The sequence below is a fragment of the Sapajus apella genome, unplaced genomic scaffold (assembly GCF_009761245.1).
Source record: "Sapajus apella isolate SASKATOON/1434 unplaced genomic scaffold, GSC_monkey_1.0 scaffold17, whole genome shotgun sequence".
NCBI lineage: Eukaryota > Metazoa > Chordata > Mammalia > Primates > Cebidae > Sapajus > Sapajus apella.
In genome coordinates, this window is record NW_022436957.1 from 15545963 (window position 1) to 15567553 (window position 21591).

Below are 21591 nucleotides of genomic sequence, written 5' to 3' on the forward strand. Positions count from 1 at the left end.
ACCAAAGATATTATACATAGTCACTCCTGCTTTTTAAAAATTAATATTTGCATAGTATATATTTTTCCACCTTTTACTTCCAGCATGCCTGTATCAATATATTTGAAGTGAGTTTCTTACAAATAGCATATAGTTAAGGTTTTTTTAAATTTATTATCTCTATTTTTAATTGGTATATTTAAAACACATATTGACATTTTAGGGCTTAGGCCTGCCATTGTATTATTTGTTTTCTGTTTGTTCACTCTGTTTTTCATTGTTTCCTTTTTCTTGTCTTCCTGTGGTTACATGTACATTCTTTAGAATTTCCTTTTATTTATAGTGAGTTTTAGTTTATCTCTTTGTATAGTGTTACTTTTAGTGGTTTTTAGGGTGTTTTAGTTATTACAATGTACATATGTAACTTATCACAGACTATGTGGATCAACATTTTCCTATTTCAGTGAAGTGTAAAAACCTTAATTCCAGTTATATTCTTTTACATCCTCCCCACCTCTTAAAGATAATTTTCTTGCACATTACCTCTATATATATTGAATACCACACCAGATGATGTAATTTTTGCTTCAACCATCAAATATGTTTTAAAAAATTAATGATATAGGCCAGGGACAGTGGCTCATGCCTGTAATCCCAGCACTTTGGGAGGACAAGGCAGGTGGATTACCTGATGCCAAGAGTTCGAAACCAGCCTGGCCATAATGGTGAAACCCTGTCTCTACTAAAAATAGAAAAATTAGCCAAGCATGGTGGTGCACACCTGTAATCTCAGCTACTCAAGAGGCTGAGGCAGGAGAATCACTTGAATCTGGGAGGCAGAGATTGCAGTGAGCCAAGAATGTGCCACTGCACTCCAGCCTGAGCGACCGAGCAAGGTTCCATCTCAAATAAAACCCAAAAATTAATGATACATACTCTATACTTGGCCTATTATACATACTCCCTACTTTTACCTATTTGCTGTTTTCTCCTTTGTGAAATTCCAAGCTTTCTTCTGTTACCATTTCTTTTATGTCTAAAAAACTTTTGTTAGGCATTATTTAAGGATAGGTCTGCTACTGATAAATTCTCTTAGTCTTCCTCCATCTGAGAAGGATATTCATATTCATCTCTTCATTCCTTAATGATATTTTCACCAGACAGAGAATTCAGAGTTAATCATTCTTTTCTTTCAGCCCTTGAAAATGTTGTGCACTTCCTTCTGGACTCCATTATTTTGTATGAGAAATACACTGTCATTCAAATCATTCTTCCCTGTAAGTAAAATGTCATGTCTCTCTTGTTGCATTTTCTTTGCCTTTTATTTTTAGAAGCTTGATTATGATATATCTTGGCATAGATTTCTTTAGGTTTATCCTGTTTCGGTTTTGCTCAGCTTCTCGATTCTGAAGATTTATGCCTTTTGCCAAATGTGGTGAGTTTTCAGTCATCATTTCTTTCAATACTGTTTACTATCATAACCTTACCTTCTCCTCCTGGAATACTGATGACACAAATGCTAGACCTGATATTACTGCCACATAGGTCTCCGAGGCTCTGTTCATTTTTTTTTTCAGACTATTTTCTATCTGTTGTTCAGAATGAGTAAATTTCATTGATCCATTTTCAAGTTCACTGATTCTTTCCTCTGTCATCTATTATTGAGCTCATCTGGTAAGCTTTTTAACTTGTTTATTTTTTGGTTCAATAACTTCCATTTTTTAAAAACCCATTTATTTGCTGAGATTTTCTAATTTTTCATTTGTTTCAAGAGTATTTGAAATTGCTTATTAAAGCACCTTTATGACAGATGCTTTAAAACCTTTGTCAGATAATTCTAACATCTGAGTCTTCTCAGTATTAGTATCTGTTGATTGGCTTTTCTCATTCAAGTTGTGATTTTCCTGGTTCTTGGTATGACAAGTAATTTTTTTTAAAATGTATCTAGGGCATTTGAGTTATTATCTTACAAGACTCTAGATATTATTTAAATTTTAGCAGGCATTAACCCTATTAAGGCTAAGTATGCACATCCTGGGCTACTTTTGTGGGCTGTAGTTTTAATGGTAGTTTAATTTCAGAGCCCTTGCAGTACTATTCTGGTCTGCTTCATCTCTTTTACTTAGAGATGAAGTAAGTAATGGCCTTTTAGAGGCCATTCTGAAAACCTGGGTGATATTCCATGTTAAAGTTTCTACTGCTAAACTTTTTGGCATGTTCGTTCTAGTCAGATTCACATGTAGGTGGGTTAGGAGTTGTTTGCCCAGGACTTCTAATGCAGGCAGGGACTATCCCTTTAATGAATTCCTTTCTTCAGCTACCCACTCTACAAGATTTTCCCCATTTTCTAGTGGGGAGGGGGAGCTGCCTACCACTGCTGAGTGGAAGGATGTGATGGAAGTCCAGAATCCCCCGTCAGTCTCCACTGACAACATACCAGCAGATGAAGGGATTGCTGCCATGGGTTGCCTAAAACAACATCCATTTATTATCTCATAGTTCTGTAGGTCAAAGGTCCTGGTAGGCTCAACTGGGTTCTTTGTTCACTCAAGGTCTCGCGGGCCAATATCAAGACATCAACAGACCAGACTTTTATCTGGAAGCTTGGGAGACTAACCCATGTCCAAATTCACTCAAGTTGTTGGCAGAATCCAGTACCTTGCAGCCGTAGGTCTGAGGTTTCCATTTCTTTCCTGACTACCAGCCAAGGTCTACTCTGTTCCTATAGGCTGTGCATATTCTTTCTCACATGACCCCTCCATCTTCAAAGCAGCAAGTCTTCCTCTGACTTTCTCTTCTGCCACTAGACAAGAGAAAGTTCTCTGCTCTTAAGGACTCATGCTAGACCCACCTCCCTGTTTAAAGATCAATTGTGCCATATAACATAACACAATCTCTGAAGTGACAGCTCATCACATGTACAGGTTGTGGGGACTTACAAGTAGAATTTAAGGGCCATACCTAGAAATTGTGCCTACCTCACTACCACCAGGTAGAGAATGGGACGGAGTTAATTATTGAGTCCAGAAGTTCTGCAATTAGAATGTATTGATTCTCTTTGGGGTTTTTTGTTTGTTTGTTTGTTTGTTTGTTTGTTTTTTGAGACAGAGTCTCACTCCGTTGCCCAGGCTAGAGTGCAGTGGCACAATCTCGGCTCACTGTAACCTCTGCTTGCCAGGTTCAAGTGATTTTTGTGCCTCAGCCTCTAAGTAGCTGGGACTACAGGCATGGGCCACCATGCCTGGCTAATTTTCATATTTTTAGTAGAGACAGGTTTCACCATGTTGAACAGTCTGGTCTCGAACTTCTAGCCTAAAGTTATCTGCCTGCCTTGGCCTCATAAAGTGCTGGGATTACAGATATTAGCCGCCACACCCAGCCAGAATGTATTAATTCTAATGGACTTAAATTGAGCTCACTACATTCTCTGTGTGTTTGTAGTAAACTTTTAAAATAATTTTCAGCATGCTTGTGTTTCCTTATATATTCACTAATATAGCTATTAATACTTTATTCATAAAGCTACTTTAGAAATAAGATGAAAACATTTTTCAAATTGAAGTCACCAGCTACCAATCCATGGTCTTGAGAAAAGATACTAGATTTAAAAAGATGGTACTACCCTATCAGTACATTGTCCAAAATGAATGACCAAGCTCTATCAAGCAGCAGAATCACCTGAACTTTTTTTTTTTTTTTTTTTTTGGAGACAAAGTTTTGTTTTTGTTGCCCAGGCTGGAGTGCAATGGTGCAATCTTGGCTCATCGCAACCTCCGACTCCCAGGTTCAAAAGATTCTCCTGCCTCGGCCTCCCCAGTAGCTGGGATTACAGTTATGCGCCACCACACCCAGCTATTTTTGTATTTTTTTAGTAGAGACAGGGTTTCTCCATGTTAGTCAGGCTGCTCTCGAACTCCCAACCTCAGATGATCCACCCACCTTGGTCTCCCAAAGTGCTGAGATTACAAGCATGAGCCGCTGCGCCTGGAAGAGCACTGTAATTCTTATGAGTTTTCTGCAATTCCATTTATTTTATTTTGTTCTTACTAGGGAACACAAAACAATTGGTCAGGCACCCAGCCACTTGAACTTTTAAAAAGATTCTAAGGCTTCCATCCCTACTCCTGCCCCCACCACAAAATGCTGATGATGCAACACACCTGGACCAGGTTAGAGACACACTGACATGGAGTCACTGTGGGAGCCCCAAGCTTTACAAGTTTAAATATCCAGTAATGATCACAGTGGTATCCCAGATGGTTTATATTTTGATCTGGTAGAAAGCTAAGGGTTAAAACACATGATCTTAAAGTCCCTTTCCAAGCTAAGATTCGATAATCTTGCCATTAAGAAAATAAGATTCTATTATGCATAATCACCACGATCAACTCAGTCAGGGGACTAAAACTCACCGAGGTCACAGCTCTCCCTGAGTCACAAGACTGCCCCACTCCACCACATTTTCTGCACTACAACAGTTACAAAGCCTGAGGAAACCACCAAATGATGTGGGCTCTTACTGGTAACACACTTGTACTTAATTACTCTAGACCCTACTTGGAATAACATTTCTCGCAACAGAATCTAACAGGTTCCAGCTGTTAGTTTTAGAAATTGTTTTTCTGAAAGAAAACTGTATGTTTAAAGTTTCAAGAATAATTCGAGGCTAGAATTGGTTGGTTTTGAGGGCCTCGTGGATGGGAAACAATTGGATAGTCACACATCTTGATTATTCACCACTGACAAAAAAGACAGTCAAGCTCCTTCTAGAAAGCATAGCCTGAACACTGCAAAATGACAAGTTTGCTTACAAATTAATAACAATGAAATATTTTCCCTAATTGCCTTAATTTCAGAATTTGTAGGAAAAACAGTACAAGCCCATAATTCCAGGCAAAGGTTGTTCTTCAGAGTTGAAATAGCCAACTTTCGAAGAGAATTCCTTAAAATGCAGACAGAAATCAGTTAAATACCATGATTCCACCTGATTGGACACTTGGGGAAGGCATAATACAGCAGACAATAATGGTGAGGAACGCAGCCCTATCAGGACAATTCAGATACCCAGATAAAGCTGCCTGCTTGAGCTCAGGTTGCAGAGCCTGCTGGCCTGGATTCCAATGCTCTCTCTGCTCCTCACTAGCTTGTGTGACTGTGGGTATGGCCTTTAACACTGATATGCCTGTTACCTCTTCTGAAAAATATATACGATAAAAACAGTACCAATGTCATAGAGTGGTAGAAGAATTTAATGAGATATAAAACATGGAAAGGGGCTGGGCACGGTGGCTCATGCCTGTAATCTCGGCACTTTGGGAGGCTGAGGCAGGTAGATCACTTGAGACCAGGAATTTGAGACCAGCCTGGCCAACATGGCAAAACCCCGTCTCTACTAAAAATATAAAATTAGCCAGGTGTGGTGGCACACGCCTATAATCTCAGCTACTCAGGAGGCTGAGGCACAAGAAATGCTTGAACCCAGGAGGCAGAGGTTCAAGTGAGCCCAGATTACGCCACTGCACTCCAGCCTGGGTGACACAGCAAGACTCAATCTCAAAAAACAAACAAAAAAAAAACATGGAAAGGGCTTAGCCTCCTTCCTGCCTGGCATACATTAAGTGCTTAACAAATTTTAGTCACTATATACAGACATACATGGGTAGATTATATATACAATGCCAGACAGCCAGTAAACCTTGAATAGAATGCAGCCATTATTACTCCATAAAGTAACACAGCCATCAAGGCCAAAAAGCTAACTGTGGGTTCATTTAGCACATTCTAACAGTTGCCGGATGAATTCAGCCAGGAAATTCTCAAGTGGCATTTTAATCTGGAACACCTTTACAGAATTTTTTTTTTTTTTTTTTTTTTTTTCTTGAGACGGAGTTTCACTCTTGTTACCCAGGCTGGAGTGCAATGGCGCGATCTCGGCTCACCGCAACCTCCGCCTCCTAGGTTCAGGCAATTCTCCTGCCTCAGCCTCCTGAGTAGCTGGGATTACAGGCACACGCCACCATGCCCAGCTAATTTTTTGTATTTTTTTTTTTTTTTATAGTAGAGAAGGGGTTTCACCATGTTGACCAGGATGGTCTCGATCTCTTGACCTCGTGATCCACCCGCCTCGGCCTCCCAAAGTGCTGGGATTACAGGCTTGAGCCACAGCGCCCGGCCCAGAATTTTTTTTTATAGAACAATGTTTAAAGCACAGAATTCCCCAAGGCAGGTCATAGGAGCTAAAACTACCATCCTCTAGGAGAAGTTACATTAGTGACAATATTCCATTCAGTCTGTCTCATTGGTGTTTACATCCTCTGGTGCCTAACACACAGCAGATGCCCACATGCCCAAGGACACCAGGACTAAATGTTGTGAGCAAGATGAAGCTCTGCATATTATAATACATACCTGGGCTGGGCATGGTGGCTCCCACATGTAACTCTGGCATTTTGGGAGGCCAAGGCGAGAGGATCACTCGAGCCCAGGAGTTCAATAACAGCCTAGGCAACATGGTGATATCCCCACCTCTACGAAAATTTTGTTTAAAAAAAAGAACCAAGTGAGGTGGTGCATGCCTGCAGTCCCAGTTACTCAGGAGGCTGAGGTGGGAGAATCACCTGAGCCTGGGAGGTTGAGGCTGCAGTGAGCCATGATCACACAACTACACTCCAGCCTGGGCAACGGAGTGAGACACTGTCTCTAAATAAATAAATAAACAAACAAACCCAGAACAATTACTGCTACCTTCTGGAGACAAGAATCTTGAAAACAATTATCCATATAATCCACAAAATTAATGGCCCTTAAGTTAAAAGTTTAAAGAAAAGTGAAATGTGATTAAAGAGACCCATGTCAGGGTCTTTGAATGTAGAACAGCAACCTGAAAATCTCTACTTTATGACACTTGTTGAAGTAGATTTGTGATCCCTTCATAAATCAAGAAGAACAAAGTAACTGTGAGCTTTATGTCAAAGTGGTACAATTATGCAAAATACTGGTCTTTTGCCTCATGGATCAAGAAAGAACAATCACATTCACCAACCACTTTACACAAATATCAAAATGGGCTCTGAATGTGCCAGAAATCTAAAACATCTAGCAAATGAAAGCTGATGTCATGGCAAGCAAGCTGCAAATGGTTATGCTCAGCACACACAGGACATGCAAGCTGCAAGTGTACACACTTCACCCTTCAACAACTGGGCAGGCAGAGGGGAAAATGTACTTTTGCCGAACACATACAAAAACAGGCAGAGAAAACAGCTCACTTCCTCACAGAGTTAGATAAACTTAAAGATCAACAAGCATATTCTTTTAACCCCTATCATAGCTTCCTGCCTTCCACATGTCTATCTGTGAGCTACAAAATGTTGAGGGCCTGTGTCCTGCTGAACTTTATCAAATGTCCCCTAACAGAAAAATGTCCCCTAACAGAGCAGACAGACATATGCACATCAGCCCGAGCTATAGTTTCAGAGCTTTTTTCTTTTTAAAATTCATTTGAAAATGTATGGTTGTGGGTCCCTGCCAGGAGAACTCAGGAAACGGCTGCTTATACATACTTTGCTTGACTAAAGAACAATGTTGTCTGGATCTGAGGGTAAGGTTTTAAAAATGAGATGCTGGTAATTAAATCCAAGATAGAAAAATTAACCCCTGTGAAAGAGTCCATATCTACCTGAAATAGGTGCCTGGCTTTCTGTTTTAGGTGGCAGTCTGAGTTTCCAGAAGTGGTCTTTGTTTTTGTTTTTTGTTTTTTTTTTCATTAAATGACTTTAAGGACTCATCCTAGTTTTTCCTATTATTGTACTCCATACTAAGGTCTGTCATGGTCTGCTAAAAAAAAAAAAAAAAAAAAAAACCCAAAACTTAGAAACTAGGCAAAAAAGATGATCATGTGACCTTTTAATGTCATGCTATTGCATTTTCAATAAGCACTCTCCCCACCCCTCCACCAGGAGGGTCATCTGACACCGAAAATGTGATTTGATTTAACTAACTACTAGGATATTTTGCAACCCTGTAAGTCAGAAGATAATGCAGAACAATGATAAGGTACGCTGTTTTCTCTTTTTTCTTTTCTGGTAGAGATGATAACCCTAATGGTAAAGATTTTATTGTTCTCTAAGACATGAACCAGCTTTGAACCTAATTTGGCAATCTTATTTGAACATTCCTTTTTCCACTGAGTTCCTCATATTCTCACTGAGTTGGTTTTGTTATTCTGCTAGTTCCCTCATTAAATTAGCTCAACAAAACTTTGACACATGCTATTTGTATGTTCTTAACAATATAAGAATAGGCCTGGCATAGTGGCTCATACTTATAATCCCAGCGCTTTGGCAGGCCAAGGTGGGAGTATCACTTGAGCCCAGGAGTTCAAGACCAGCCTGAACAACATAGCAAGACCCAGCCAGGCACAGTGGCTCACACCTATAATCCCAGCACTTTGGGAGGCCAAGGCGGGTGGTAAGAGTTGGAGACCAGCCTGGGCAACATGGCAAAACCCCATCTATACAAAAAATTAGCCAGGTGAGGTGGCATGCCCCTGTGGTTCCGGCTACTTGGGAGGCTGTGGCAGGAGGATCACTTGAGCCTGGGAGTTTGAAGCTACAGTGAGCTATAATCCCACCACTACACTCCATGCTGGGTAACAGAGCAAGACTCTGTCTCCAAAAAAAAAAAAAAAAAAAAAATTAAGAAAGCCTTTGACAGTTCCTGGGCCCAATAATCAAATCATCACTGGGAGGCTAGGTTCTATGCTTCAGGGTGCCTCACCAGTATATTCATAGGTGGCTACATTATAACAAGATTCAGGCTGATTAGCTGAGTGGTGCAAATGAGGCTCCAGGCACAGATATGGCACCTCCTCCCCACCACCCAATGGAAGCCAAAGCTTTACATACAGAAAAATCTATGTGTTGAAAGTCAGTGACGGCAGCAATTCCACTCTTACATGTGTGTATACACAACAGCAATTAGTGCTAATGTCCATAAGACAACATACAAGAATGTTCAGAGCTTCTATCAATAAAATCTTCAAACTGGAAACAACCCAAATGTCCATCAACAGAATACTAAACGAATTATGGGATATTCATTATAATGAGATATTATACAGCAAGAACAAAGTACTGATATATGCAAAAAACATTTTGTTGTGTACCAGCCATATATAAAAGAACACATATTATATGACTCCATTTATATAAAATTATAGTACAGGCAGGCCAGGCATGGTGGCTCACACCTGTAATCCCAGCACTTTAGGAGGCTGAGACAGGTAGATCACAAGGTCAAGAGATCGAGACCATCCCTGGCCAACATGGTGAAACCCCATCTCTACTAAAAGTACAAAAATTCGCTGGGTATGGTGGTTCTCAGCTATAGTCCCAGCTACTCGGGAGGCTGAGACAGGAGAATCGCTCATACCCGGGAGGTAGAGGTTGCAGTGAGCTGAGACTGCACCACTGCACTCCAGTCTGGTGACAAAGCAAGACACGGTCTCAAAAAAAAAAAAAAAAAATCTAGTACAGGCAAAACTAATGCATGATGATCAATTCCCTAGGGGGAGGGGAATCACTGGGAAAAGGTATGGTGAAACTTTCTTTTTTTTTTTTTTAAGTGAAAGTAAGTTTATTAAATAAGTAAAGGAATAAAAGAATGGCTACTCCATTGGCAGAGCAGCCCCAAGGGCTGCTGGTTGCCCATTTTTATGGTTATTTCTTGATTATATGCTACACAAGGGGTGGATTATTCATGAGTTTTCCAAAAAAGAGGTGGGCCATTCCCAGAACTGTGAGTTCCCCACTTTTTAGACCATATAGGGTAATTTCCTTAAGTTGCCATGGCATTTGTAAACTGTCATGGCACCAATGGGAGTAGAGCAGTGAGGATGACCAGAGGTCACTCTCGTTGCCATCCTGGTTTTGGTGGGTTTTAGCCAGATTCTTTACTGCATCTTGTTTTATCAGCAATGTCTTTATGATCTGTATCTCATGCTGACCTCCTACCTCATCCTGTGACTTAGAATGCCTAACCATCTAGGAATGCAGCCTAGTAGGTCTCAGCCTTATTTTACCTAATCCCTATTCAAGATGCAGTTGCTCTGGTTCCAATGCCTCTGACATTTCCCCTTCCCTTGCATCAGCATGGTGGAACTTTCTAGAGAAGGCAGAAATAAAGATGTTCTTCGAAACCAACGAGAATGAAGACACAACATACCAGAATCTCTGGGACACATTTAAAGCAGTCTCTAGAGGAAAATATATAGCAATAAGTGCCCACATGAGAAGCAAGGAGAGATCAAAAATTGACACCCTATCGTCAAAACTGAAAGAGCTAGAGGAGCAAGATCAAAAAAACTCAAAGTCTAGCAGAAGACAAGAAATAGCTAAGATCAGAGCAGAACTGAAGGAGATAGAGACACAAAAAACCCTTCAAAAAAATCAATAAATCCAGGAGCTGGTTTTTTGAAAAGATCAACAAAATAGACAGACCACTAGCCAGATTAATAAAAAAGAAAAGAGAGAATAACCAAATTGATGCAATAAAAAACGATCAAGGGGATATCACCACAGATTCCACAGAAATTCAAACCATCATCAGAGATTATTACAAACAACTCTATGCACACAAACTAATAAACCTGGAAGAAATGGATAAATTCCTGGACACTTGCCTCCTGCCAAGCCTAAACCAGGAAGAAGCCGAAACCCTGAACAGACCCATAACAAGGTCTGAAGTTGAGGCAGCAATTAAGAGCTTACCACCCAAAAAAAGCCCAGGTCCAGATGGGTTCTCAGCTGAATTCTACCAGACATACAAAGAGGAGCTGGTACCATTTCTTCTGAAACTATTCCAAACAATACAAAAAGAGGGAATTCTTCCCAAATCATTTTACGACACCAACATCATACTGATTCCAAAACCCGGCAGAGACTCAACAAGAAAAGAAAACTTCAGGCCAATATCCATGATGAACATAGATGCAAAAATCTTCAATAAAATACTGACAAGCCGATTGCAACAGCACATCAAAAAGCTTATCCACCATGATCAAGTAGGCTTCATCCCGGGGATGCAAGGCTGGTTCAACATACGCAAGTCTATAAACGTAATTCACCACATAAACAGAACCAAAGACAAAAACCACATGATTATCTCAATTGATGCAGAGAAGGCCTTTGACAAAATTCAGCAGCCCTTTATGCTAAAAACACTCACTAAGCTAGGTATCGATGGAACGTATCTCAAAATAATAAAAGCTATTTATGACAAACCAACAGCCAATATCATACTGAATGGGCAAAAAGTGGAAGCATTCCCCTTGAAATGTGGCACCAGACAAGGATGCCCTCTATCACCGCTGCTATTCAATATAGTATTAGAAGTTCTAGCCTGAGCAATCAGACAAGAAAAAGAAATAAAGGGCATTCAAATAGGAAAGGAGGAAGTCAAATTGTCTCTATTTGCAGATGACATGATTTTATATCTAGAAGACCCCATCGTCTCAGCCCCAAACCTCCTGAAACTGATAAGCAACTTCAGCAAAGTCTCAGGATACAAAATCAATGTGCAAAAATCACATGCATTCCTATACACCAATAACAGACTTAAAGAGAGCCAAATCAAGAACAAACTTCCATTCACAATTGCCACAAAGAGAATAAAATACCTAGGAATACAACTAACAAGGAATGTAAAGGACCTCTTCAAGGAGAACTACAAGCCACTGCTCAACGAAATAAGAGAGGACACAAACAGATGGAGAAACATTCCATGTTCATGGTTAGGAAGAATCAAGATCGTGAAAATGGCCATACTGCCCAAAGTAATTTACAGATTCAATGCTATCCCCATCAAGCTACCAATGACCTTCTTCGCAGAACTGGAAAAAACCACCTTAAACTTCATATGGAACCAAAAGAGAGCCCGCATAGCCAAGTCAATTCTAAGCAAAAAGAACAAAGCGGGAGGCATCACACTACCAGACTTCAAACTATACTACAAGGCTACAGTAATCAAAACAGCATGGTACTGGTACCAAAACAGAGATATAGACCAATGGAACAGAACAGAGGTCTCGGAGGCAACACAACATATCTACAACCACCTGATCTTTGACAAACCAGACAAAAACAAGCAATGGGGAAAGGATTCCCTGTTCAATAAATGGTGTTGGGAAAGCTGGCTAGCTATGTGCAGAAAGCAGAAACTGGACCCCTTCCTGACACCTTACACTAAAATTAACTCCAGATGGATTAAAGACTTAAACATAAGACCTAACACCATAAAAACCCTAGAAGAAAATCTAGGCAAAACCATTCAGGACGTAGGTGTAGGCAAGGACTTCATGACCAAAACACCAAATGCATTGACAACAAAAGCCAAAATAGACAAATGGGACCTAATCAAACTCCACAGCTTCTGCACAGCAAAAGAAACAATCATTAGAGTGAATCGGCAACCAACAGATTGGGAAAAAATTTTTGCAGTTTACCCATCTGACAAAGGGCTGATATCTAAAATTTACAAAGAACTAAAACAGATTTACAAGAAAAAAACCAACAAGCCCATTCAAAAGTGGGCAAAGGATATGAACAGACACTTTACAAAAGAAGACATACATGAGGCCAACAAACATATGAAAAAATGCTCATCATCGCTGCTCATCAGAGAAATGCAAATCAAAACTACATTGAGATACCATCTCACGCCAGTTAGAATGGCGATCATTAAAAAATCTGGAGACAACAGATGCTGGAGAGGATGTGGAGAAATAGGAACACTTTTACACTGTTGGTGGGAGTGTAAATTAGTTCAGCCATTGTGGAAGACAGTGTGGCGATTCCTCAAGGACATAGAAATAGAAATTCCATTTGACCCAGCAATCCCATTACTGGGTATATATCCAAAGGATTACAAATCGTTCTACTATAAGGACACGTGCACACGAATGTTCATTGCAGCACTGTTTACAATAGCAAAGACCTGGAACCAACCCAAATGCCCATTGACGATAGACTGGATAGGGAAAATGTGGCACATATACACCATGGAATATTATGCAGCCATCAAAAACGATGAGTTTGGGTCCTTTGTAGGGACATGGATGAACCTAGAAACCATCATTCTCAGCAAACTGACAGAAGAGCAGAAGATCAAACACCGCATGTTCTCACTCATAGGCGGGTGTTGAACAATGAGAACACATGGACACAGGGAGGGGAGCACTACACACTGGGGTCAGTTTGTGGGAAATAGGGGAGGGACGGTGGGGGGTGGGAAGCTGGGGAGAGATAGCAAGGGGAGAAATGCCAGATGTAGGTGACAGGGAGGAAGGCAGCAAATCACACTGCCACGTGTGTTCCTATGCAACAATTTTGCATGTTCTTCACATGTACCCTAAAACCTAAAATGCAATAAAATAAATAAATGGGAAAAAATAAAATAAAATAAAATATTAAATAAAAAAAAAAAAAAGAAATAGTCTTGATCTGGGTGGTGGTTATAGACGTACACACTTACGTAGAAACAAAAAAATCATCAAGCCGTAGACATATGACTTGTGCATTTTACTCTACATAAATTTCACCTTAAAAACAAATACTTTTTTAAAGGGAAGGGATAAAGAAAAATGTATTCCAAAATAAGCGGGTGGGGGCCAGGCATAGTGGCTCATGCCTATAATCCCAACAGTTTGGGAGGCCAAAGTGAGAGGATCTCTTGAGTCCAAGAGTTCAAGACCAGCCTAGGCAACATAGTGAGACCCCTCTACAATTTTTTTTTAATTAGCCAGGCACGATGTCTCACACCTGTGGTCCCAGCTACTCAGGAAGCTGGGTGGGAGAAGTGCTTGAGCCCAGGAGTTTGAGGCTGCAGTGAGCCGTGATCATGCCACTGCACTGCAGCCTGGGTGACAGTACAAGACCCTGTCTCAAAAAAAAGACATGGGTGAGGAGAAAGAGAAAGAAAAGAAAGATTTTAAAAGATTTTTCTTCCATGTTTACAATACATAAATAAGAACAAACTAAATAAAAGAGAGACAAACCTAAAAAGGCATGTGGCCTAGCTGGGTACATTTCTGCATGATGAAAAATAGCCTGAGAGCTGACAAAGCACTGGTATCTTCTTAACAATGGGATGGCCTGCCGCTCAGTATAGCAGGGGAATGGCTGGTGTTTTTCTCTTGAGAGGCTGAGACAGCACTGAGATGAGGGCAAATACTGAATCCCAACACTCTGGGGGACCATGCTCAAAAAGGACACTGAATAAGGATCTGATAAATGAATCAAGAAAATGCTTAGCCAGGAGTGGTGGCTCACACCTATAATCCCAGCATTCTGGGAGGCTGAGGCAAGGATCATGAGGACAGAAGTTCAAGACCAGCCTGGGCAATAAGGCAAAACCCTGTCTCTACTAAAAATACAAAAATTAGCCAGGTGTGGTGCTGTGCTGAGCCTACAGTCCCAGCTACTCAGAAGGCTGAGGTGGGAGGATTACTTGAGCCTAGGAGGTCAACACTGCAGTGAGCCACGAACATGGCATTGCACTCCAGCCTGGGCAACAGAGTGTAACCCCTGTCTCAAAAATTTTAAAAAAATGCTTAAGGTAGGCTCTCTGACAGTGGTAACATGGACAGAAAGGCAAGCAGGTATAAAAATGGGATTACACAAGATTATCCAATTCAATCTGGGGACATGTTATTCTTACACTAAATAGGACATACATAAAGCCACTTTCAAAAGTGCACACCTATGCCAATATGATTATTATTACTTAAAGATGCATTTTCAGCTTTTAAAATTCTCTACAGAGTTCTGGTTATTGTTAAACTCCACTGCATCCACCTACTGAATTTTCAATAATAGGCCTAAAACATTTCCAGTGGGTGAAGACTTGAAAATAGACTCAGCCATCTGAAAGAATAGAAGTTTCTTTTTCTGCCAAATGTGACAGCTACAAGTAGCGCAGCCCTAGCCGCTCCTGTTATATCCTTTCTGCCCTAGGTGGAACAAGCATCTCCCAAGAGCATGACTTCCCCTCCCTGGAAGTGCGCCAGCTGAAACTAGAGGACACCTGAGCAGGTGAGAGCAGAGCAATTCAGGCCCAGAGGAGAGGACCCATTTCTCTCACCTGGTGACCAGCACTGCTGCACACTCACTGCACGGCTGGCCACTGTGCTAAACAATTTCCAGCACTCTCTGGTTTAATCCTCTGAGCACGCCGATGAGGTAGTCGGGTTCTCAAAAGGAAACAGATGGCCCACTTGAATTAGGGTAATCTGGGGTGGGATTAATAGAGACTTTCACAGGGTGGGTGAGGTATAGAGAAAGCTCAAGGTGATAGTCCAGGGCTAGAAACAAGGAAGCCCCCAGACCTGAAGGAATGAGGAAAGAGGGGTAAGGAGGAAGGTAAACCTGATTGGAGCAGCCACCCATACCGTGAGGGACACGGCCTGCCCAAAATCCCCATTGGCAGGGAGCTGGTGGGATAACCGCCTCCCCCCACCCCCAATCTCACTGGTCTCCCTCCCACCCTGCTGTCTCCCACCAGGGCTTCCCTTGAGCCAAAGCTTATGGGAAGCCACAGGATAGGAGCCTGCTGCCATGCCCACACAGGCCTAGCCCAAAGCAGAGCAGGTGGGGCAATGGGGAGACCTCCTGGTGGTCAAGACATCACCTCCATTTCACAGCGAGGAGTCCTCTTTGAGTAAGGAGGAGGGTCAGGTTCCAGCTCTCTCGTGGGCAGTTCCTGCACTGCATTTCCCTGCCCTGGTTTCCTCCACAGTCACTGACAGCGCGCCCGCCCTATGCTATGAGCAAATTCCCTAGGCTTTCTCAGTGCCTTCCAACTCAGTTCTGTGATTCTGTGGATTTGTGGTTTAAAATGAGGTGACTAAGCCAACAAGACACATTAAAGGTGTTCAAAATACAACCTACCCTCAAAACTGGAGCTGATGCTGCAGTCCCTTCTCCTTCCCAGGCTCCTCCTCTCTCTTTCCCATGGTCCTCCTCTCCTTCCCACAGTCCTCTCTCCTTCCCAGGGCCCTCCTCCCTCTTTCCCACAGTCCTCCTTGCCTTCCCGCATTCTTACTTCCTTCCCAGGGTCCTCCTCTCTCTTTCCCACAGTCTTCCTCCCCTTCCCACAGTCCTCCCTCCTTCCCAGGGTCCTCCTCCCTCTTTCCCACAGTCCTCCTTGCTTTCCCACAGCACTCCCGCTTTCCCAGGGTCCTCCTCTCTCTTTCCCATGATCCTCCTCCACTTCCCATGGACCTTCCTTCCTAGGGTCCTCCTCCCTCTTTCCCACCATCCACCTCACCTTCCCACAGTCCTCCTTCCTTCCCAGGGCCCTCATCTCTCTTCCCCACAGTCCTGCTTACTTTGCTACAATCTTCCTCTCCTTCCCACAGTCTTCTCTCCTTCCCTAGGTCTTTTCTCTTTCCCATAGTCCTCCTCTCTCATTCCTTCCTCCTTCATCTTCACTCTAACCACTGCCCCTTTTATCTGGAAAAACCCTCTTTCCACACTAGAATGCAGCTCAACTTCTGGGATACTCCTTTCCTAAAACTGGGGTCTTTGTTTGGATATGCAAACGAACTCCCATTCGCACCTCAACAGCGTCAATCTGCAATGGCCCAGATGCAGCACTTTCTCACTCTTAAAATGGGAGAGAGCTGGATTCAAGTGTAGTCCAGTGGGGGGAAAGCCTATATTCCTACAACTCCAGAAAGCAATGTTTAGTAGCATGTTCCCTACAAAACTCTCCCCAGCTTCCTCACACCAAAGAGAAAACAGAAACGCTGGCAAGATGACCCTGAGACAAGATCCTAAAGAAAGATTTAACTAGGTTCCTATTCATTTTCAACTCTGAAAGGGCAGTGACTGGAAATCCAGTGTGCATCACACATTTTTCATCAACAACCCCTTGTCATTAAAAAAAAAAAACCCTCCCACCCAGCCCTCAGAACTCCTTTGGCGGAGGCCACCTGCTTCTCTGGGCCCAAGGTTCCCCATACTACCTGCCTCCCTGTATCCACGGCACACTCCCTCTTAAATATTGTCTGGTACTAGGGAGACTACAGCAGGGGATCCGAGGACTTTTGAATGCAGGTCTTCCTACTGAGGACAATCCATTCTTCTGAGAACAATCCATTCTTCTCCAGTGTGAGATAGAAAGTTTATGGCACCGGGGCTTTTAGACCTAGTCAGTATTTCCCATGAGGAACAGCCGGCAGGTGATCCTTTTCTACCCAACAATTCAAACTATTACTTACAACTGTGTGGTAACTGATTAATATGAATGAGTTACATTTTTATAATTAACCCATAGATGACTTCTGCAAAAGGCATAATTTTCAAAACCTTACTGAAGAAGTTTTGTTCAGTGCTTCATGGACATAAAGGGGTAAAGGAAAATAATATTGCTCATACCAAAAAGGTAATATAAGCCAGGCGCGGTGGCTCACACCTATAATCTCAGCACTTTAGGAGGCTGAGGTGGGCAGATCACTTGAGGTCAGGAGTTTGAGACCAGCCTAGCCAATGTGGTAAAACCCCAACTCTACTAAAAAAAAAAATACAAAAATTAGTTGGGCGTAGTGGCATGCATCTGTAATCCCAGCTACTCAGGAGGCCCAAGAATCATTTGATCCTGGGAGGCAGAGGTTTCAGTGAGCCAAGATGGAGTTTATGCCACTGCACTCCAACCTGGGCAAGAAAGCAAGACTCTGTTTCAAAGAAAAAGGGGGGCAATATGAACACAAAGGTGGAAAACATTGCATAATTTAAATTCTATATTCATTCATTCATTCATGTAAGACATTGCATAATTTGGATTCTACATTAATTAATTTATTTATTTAGAGACAGGGAGGGCTCTGGCATGATCATGGCTCATTGCAGCCTCAACCTCCTGGGCTCAAGTGATCCTCCCACCTCAACCTCCTGAGTAGCCTGGACTACAGGTGCACACCGCTACACCTAGCTAATTTTTTAATTTTATTTTTGTAGAGACGGGGTCTCCCTATATTACCCAGGCTGGTCTCGAACTCCTGGGCTCAAGTGACCCTCTGCCTCAACCTCCCCAAAGTGCCGGGATTACAGGCATGAGCCACCATGTCTAGCTGGATTCTACATTTAATTTGATTGCTATTTCATTTAAGCTGTCTAAACTGAGTTTTACCTCCATTTTGCAAGGAATAGAAAAAAGTAAAATTCTTTTAAACTCTCAAAGCAAATAAACAAGTACATACAACAATTTAACAAGCTTTACATTTTTCCAGCATTTTCTTTTCTTTCCTTCTTTTTTTTTTTTTTTTTTTTGAGGGACGCTTTCTTGCCCAGGCTTGGAGTGCAGTAACATAATCTCTGTTCACAATCAGATGGAGTTTGAACTCCACCTCCCGAGTTCCAACAATTCTCCTGCCTCAGCCTCCCAATTAGCTGGGACTACAGGTGTGGGCCACCACACCCGGGTAACTTTTGTATTTTTTAGTAGAGACGGGGTTTCACCATACCATGTTGGTCAGGCTGGTCTCGAACTCCTGACCTCAAGTCATCCGTCTACCTCGGCCTCCCAGAGTGCTGGGATTATAGGCATGAGCCACTGCTCCCAGCCTCAGCATTTTCTAAGAAGTGATACACAGTGGAAAGAGATCATCCTGAGCCTTAAAAAAGCAATTTCAGGCTGGGAGCAGTGGCTCACACCTGTAATCCCAGCACTTTGAGAGGCTGAGATGGGTGGATCACCTGAGGTTGGGAGTTCGAGACTGGCCTAACATGGAGAAACCCCATCTCTACAAAAAAAAAAAAAAAAAAGCAATTTCAAAATAAGTATCCCAGATACCAAGGGCAAAACTATACATGCTTCTCTTGGTATCACATAGGAGGTCAAGCCATCAAGCCATCCCCTAAGATAGTCTATGCAATTCATCCTCAAGCGCCCCCACAGCCTTTGGTCAGCAGAGCCCACACAGGAGACAGGAAAAAGGGTTTTGCTTTGTACTCACTCTTACAAAGTTGTCAGGGAACAAACCTCTCCTGCCGTTGATCTGTCCCTCCCACCAGCCTCCATCCTCCTTCCTGATGTTGGTGATGATTTCACCCACGCTGATTGTCAGCTCATCGTCGTGCTGGGCCTGGTAGTCAAACTCCACTATGGCCTCCACTGGAAGGAACAGGGAAAACAGAGTAATTTAGGTCAGATGTTGGAGAAGGCTGAGGCCCACTATCCCTTGAAGGCCAGTAAAGTCACATTAAAGGGACTTCCCCTCTACAAATATTCAAAATAACAGGGCCACACACAGTAACCCAATTTTGGTTAACCTGAAGCCTATAGCACAGAAACCACAAAGTGCTGGTCTGTGGTCTGGCATAGGCAGCGTGGCCTACAGGTCTTGGGGTCAGCAGGCGCTTCAGAGTGAAAGCCACATGATGACATCCAGCTAACAATATTTGCCCCACCCAGAGGGGGTCCAGCATTGTCTCTCTGAGCTCAGAGTACAGACAATAGATGTGAGTTTGACTTTTAGGTCTCCCATCCCCTGCCAATACTATATGATGCTAACCTCTCTGGGTCTCAGTTATATAAAATGTCAAAGCTAATAACTCCCATCTGATATGGTCTGTGTCCCCACTCAAATCTCATCTTGAATTGTAGTTCCCATAATCCCCATATATTGTGAGAGGGACCCAGTAGGAGGTAACTGAATTATGATGGCAGTTATCCTCATGCTATTCTTGTGATAGTGAGTAAGTTCTCACAAGATCTGATGGTTTTATAAGAGGGCTTTTCCCTCTTTTGTTTGGCATTTCTCCTTCCTGCCACCATGTGATGAAGGATGTGTTTGCTTTCTCTTCTGTCAAGATTGTTAAGTTAGGCCTCCCCAGCCATATTGAACTGAGTCAATGAAACCTCTTTCCTTTATAAATTACCCAATCTTGGGTATGTCTTTATTAGTAGCATGCGAACGAACTAATACACCATCCTACAGAGGTAACACCCATCTTGCAGCGACAACACGTGTAAAGATGGCTGGTACAGAGGGCCTAGTTGGCCAGCCCAATGTCTCAGACCGCCTACATCAGAACCCCAATTGCCCTCCCAACAGATGAGCTCTTACACATCAATTCCATTATTACACTGTTTTCCTGATCTATGACAATCACTCATACTTGGCAACAGGCAAAGGCAACAGGTAAAAAAGGTGGGTGTTCTCACTGACAAAGTGCCAATGCAAATTAGCAGCATTAATCAATCCAAAAATTAGTTAACTGATGCATGTATCAATTATACAATTCATTTAGACTGGGCTTCTCCTCATGACCACCTCAGTATGAACCAATTTCATAACCTTTTCCTTCTTTTTTTTTTAAAGACAGAGTGTCACTCTGTTGCCCAGGCTGGAGTGCAGTGGTGCAATCTCAGCTCACTGCAACCTCCGCCTCCCTGGTTCAAGCGATTCTCCTGTCTCAGCACCCCAAGTAGCTGGGATTACAGGTGTACACCACCACACCCTGCTAATGTTTGTATTTTTAGTAGAGATGGTGTTTCACCATGTTGGCCAGGCTGGTCTCGAACTCCTGACCTCAGGTGATCCACCTGCCTCAGCCTCCCAAAGTGCTGGGATTATAGGAATGAGCCACCACGCCAGTCCATCTTTTCCTTTTTTAATTTGCAGATCCATATGAATGAATGAATGAATGGCAAATGAATGACTATAAGTATAACAAAAATTAGATGAAACCCCAAGTGGTGAATTAGCAATTCAGAAATTATGGTAAAATAATGGAAGAGGAAAAGTTAAATGAGCTCTGTAAAGCATTCATATACTAAAATTAACTCAAAATAGATTACAGACCTAAGTCTAAGAGCTAAAATTGTAAAACTTTTTATAAGAATGGATAGGAGAAAATCTTCATGACCTTAGGTTTGGCAAGTATTTCTTAAATAGGAAACAAAAAGCACAAATGAGTTAAAAAAACTTCAATACACTGAGACAGGCTTTCCAGGAAAAACACTGGTAGTGAGTGGAACATGGGCTTTGTATATCCATTCAGGACAAATTCCCAAAGCACTTCCAGTTCCAAACATCCTATCTACCCAGGTTGGTGTGCTCCGTCTGTCCACTCACAACATCTGCTAAACCAGACAATTCATAAGCAACTCAGAGTGAAAATTCCTTTATCATTTTTTTTCCCAAAGTTAGCTGGCTTACTTTACTGTCATAAATCTGCCCAGGATGAAGTTGAGTTGTGAACCATTCTCATCACTTATTAAAGAAAGGAGTGGAAGAACATGAACAAGGCAACCTTTGCAGATTTCTCTGTGTTCCTGACAAGTACAAAGGCACAAACACTCTGACTTTATTGTACCATGCTATGCTCACCACCCCAGCAGTTAAAATGAGCCATCATAACAATTGGAACCAGGTCAATTAAAACACAGCTTTCCTCAGATAGCCTAGATATTGATCTATTAAACCTTTGCTGGCTCTTGCCTGTAATGCCAACACATTGGCAGGCCAAAGTGGGGGAGTTATTTGAGGCCAGGAGTTCAAGACCAATCTGGACAACATAGCAAGACCCCATCTCTACACAAAAAATTAAA

The 21591-nt window shown here is 42.2% G+C and overlaps 1 protein-coding gene across 8 annotated transcripts in view; it reads right to left on the minus strand.

The window, feature by feature from the left end:
* Window positions 1–21591, minus strand: part of SH3KBP1 (SH3 domain containing kinase binding protein 1) — a 374021-nt gene that overhangs the window by 303167 nt on the left and 49263 nt on the right. For 4 of the 8 annotated variants that reach the window (XM_032286049.1, XM_032286045.1, XM_032286053.1 and 1 more), the window contains exon 2: window positions 18992–19149. In XM_032286049.1, coding sequence (XP_032141940.1) covers window positions 18992–19149 — 158 coding nt within the window. Of the gene's footprint in view, window positions 1–15923; window positions 15992–18991; window positions 19150–21591 lie in introns of those variants that run through there. The other 4 variants (XM_032286048.1, XM_032286052.1, XM_032286054.1 and 1 more) reach the window with 2 other exon arrangements.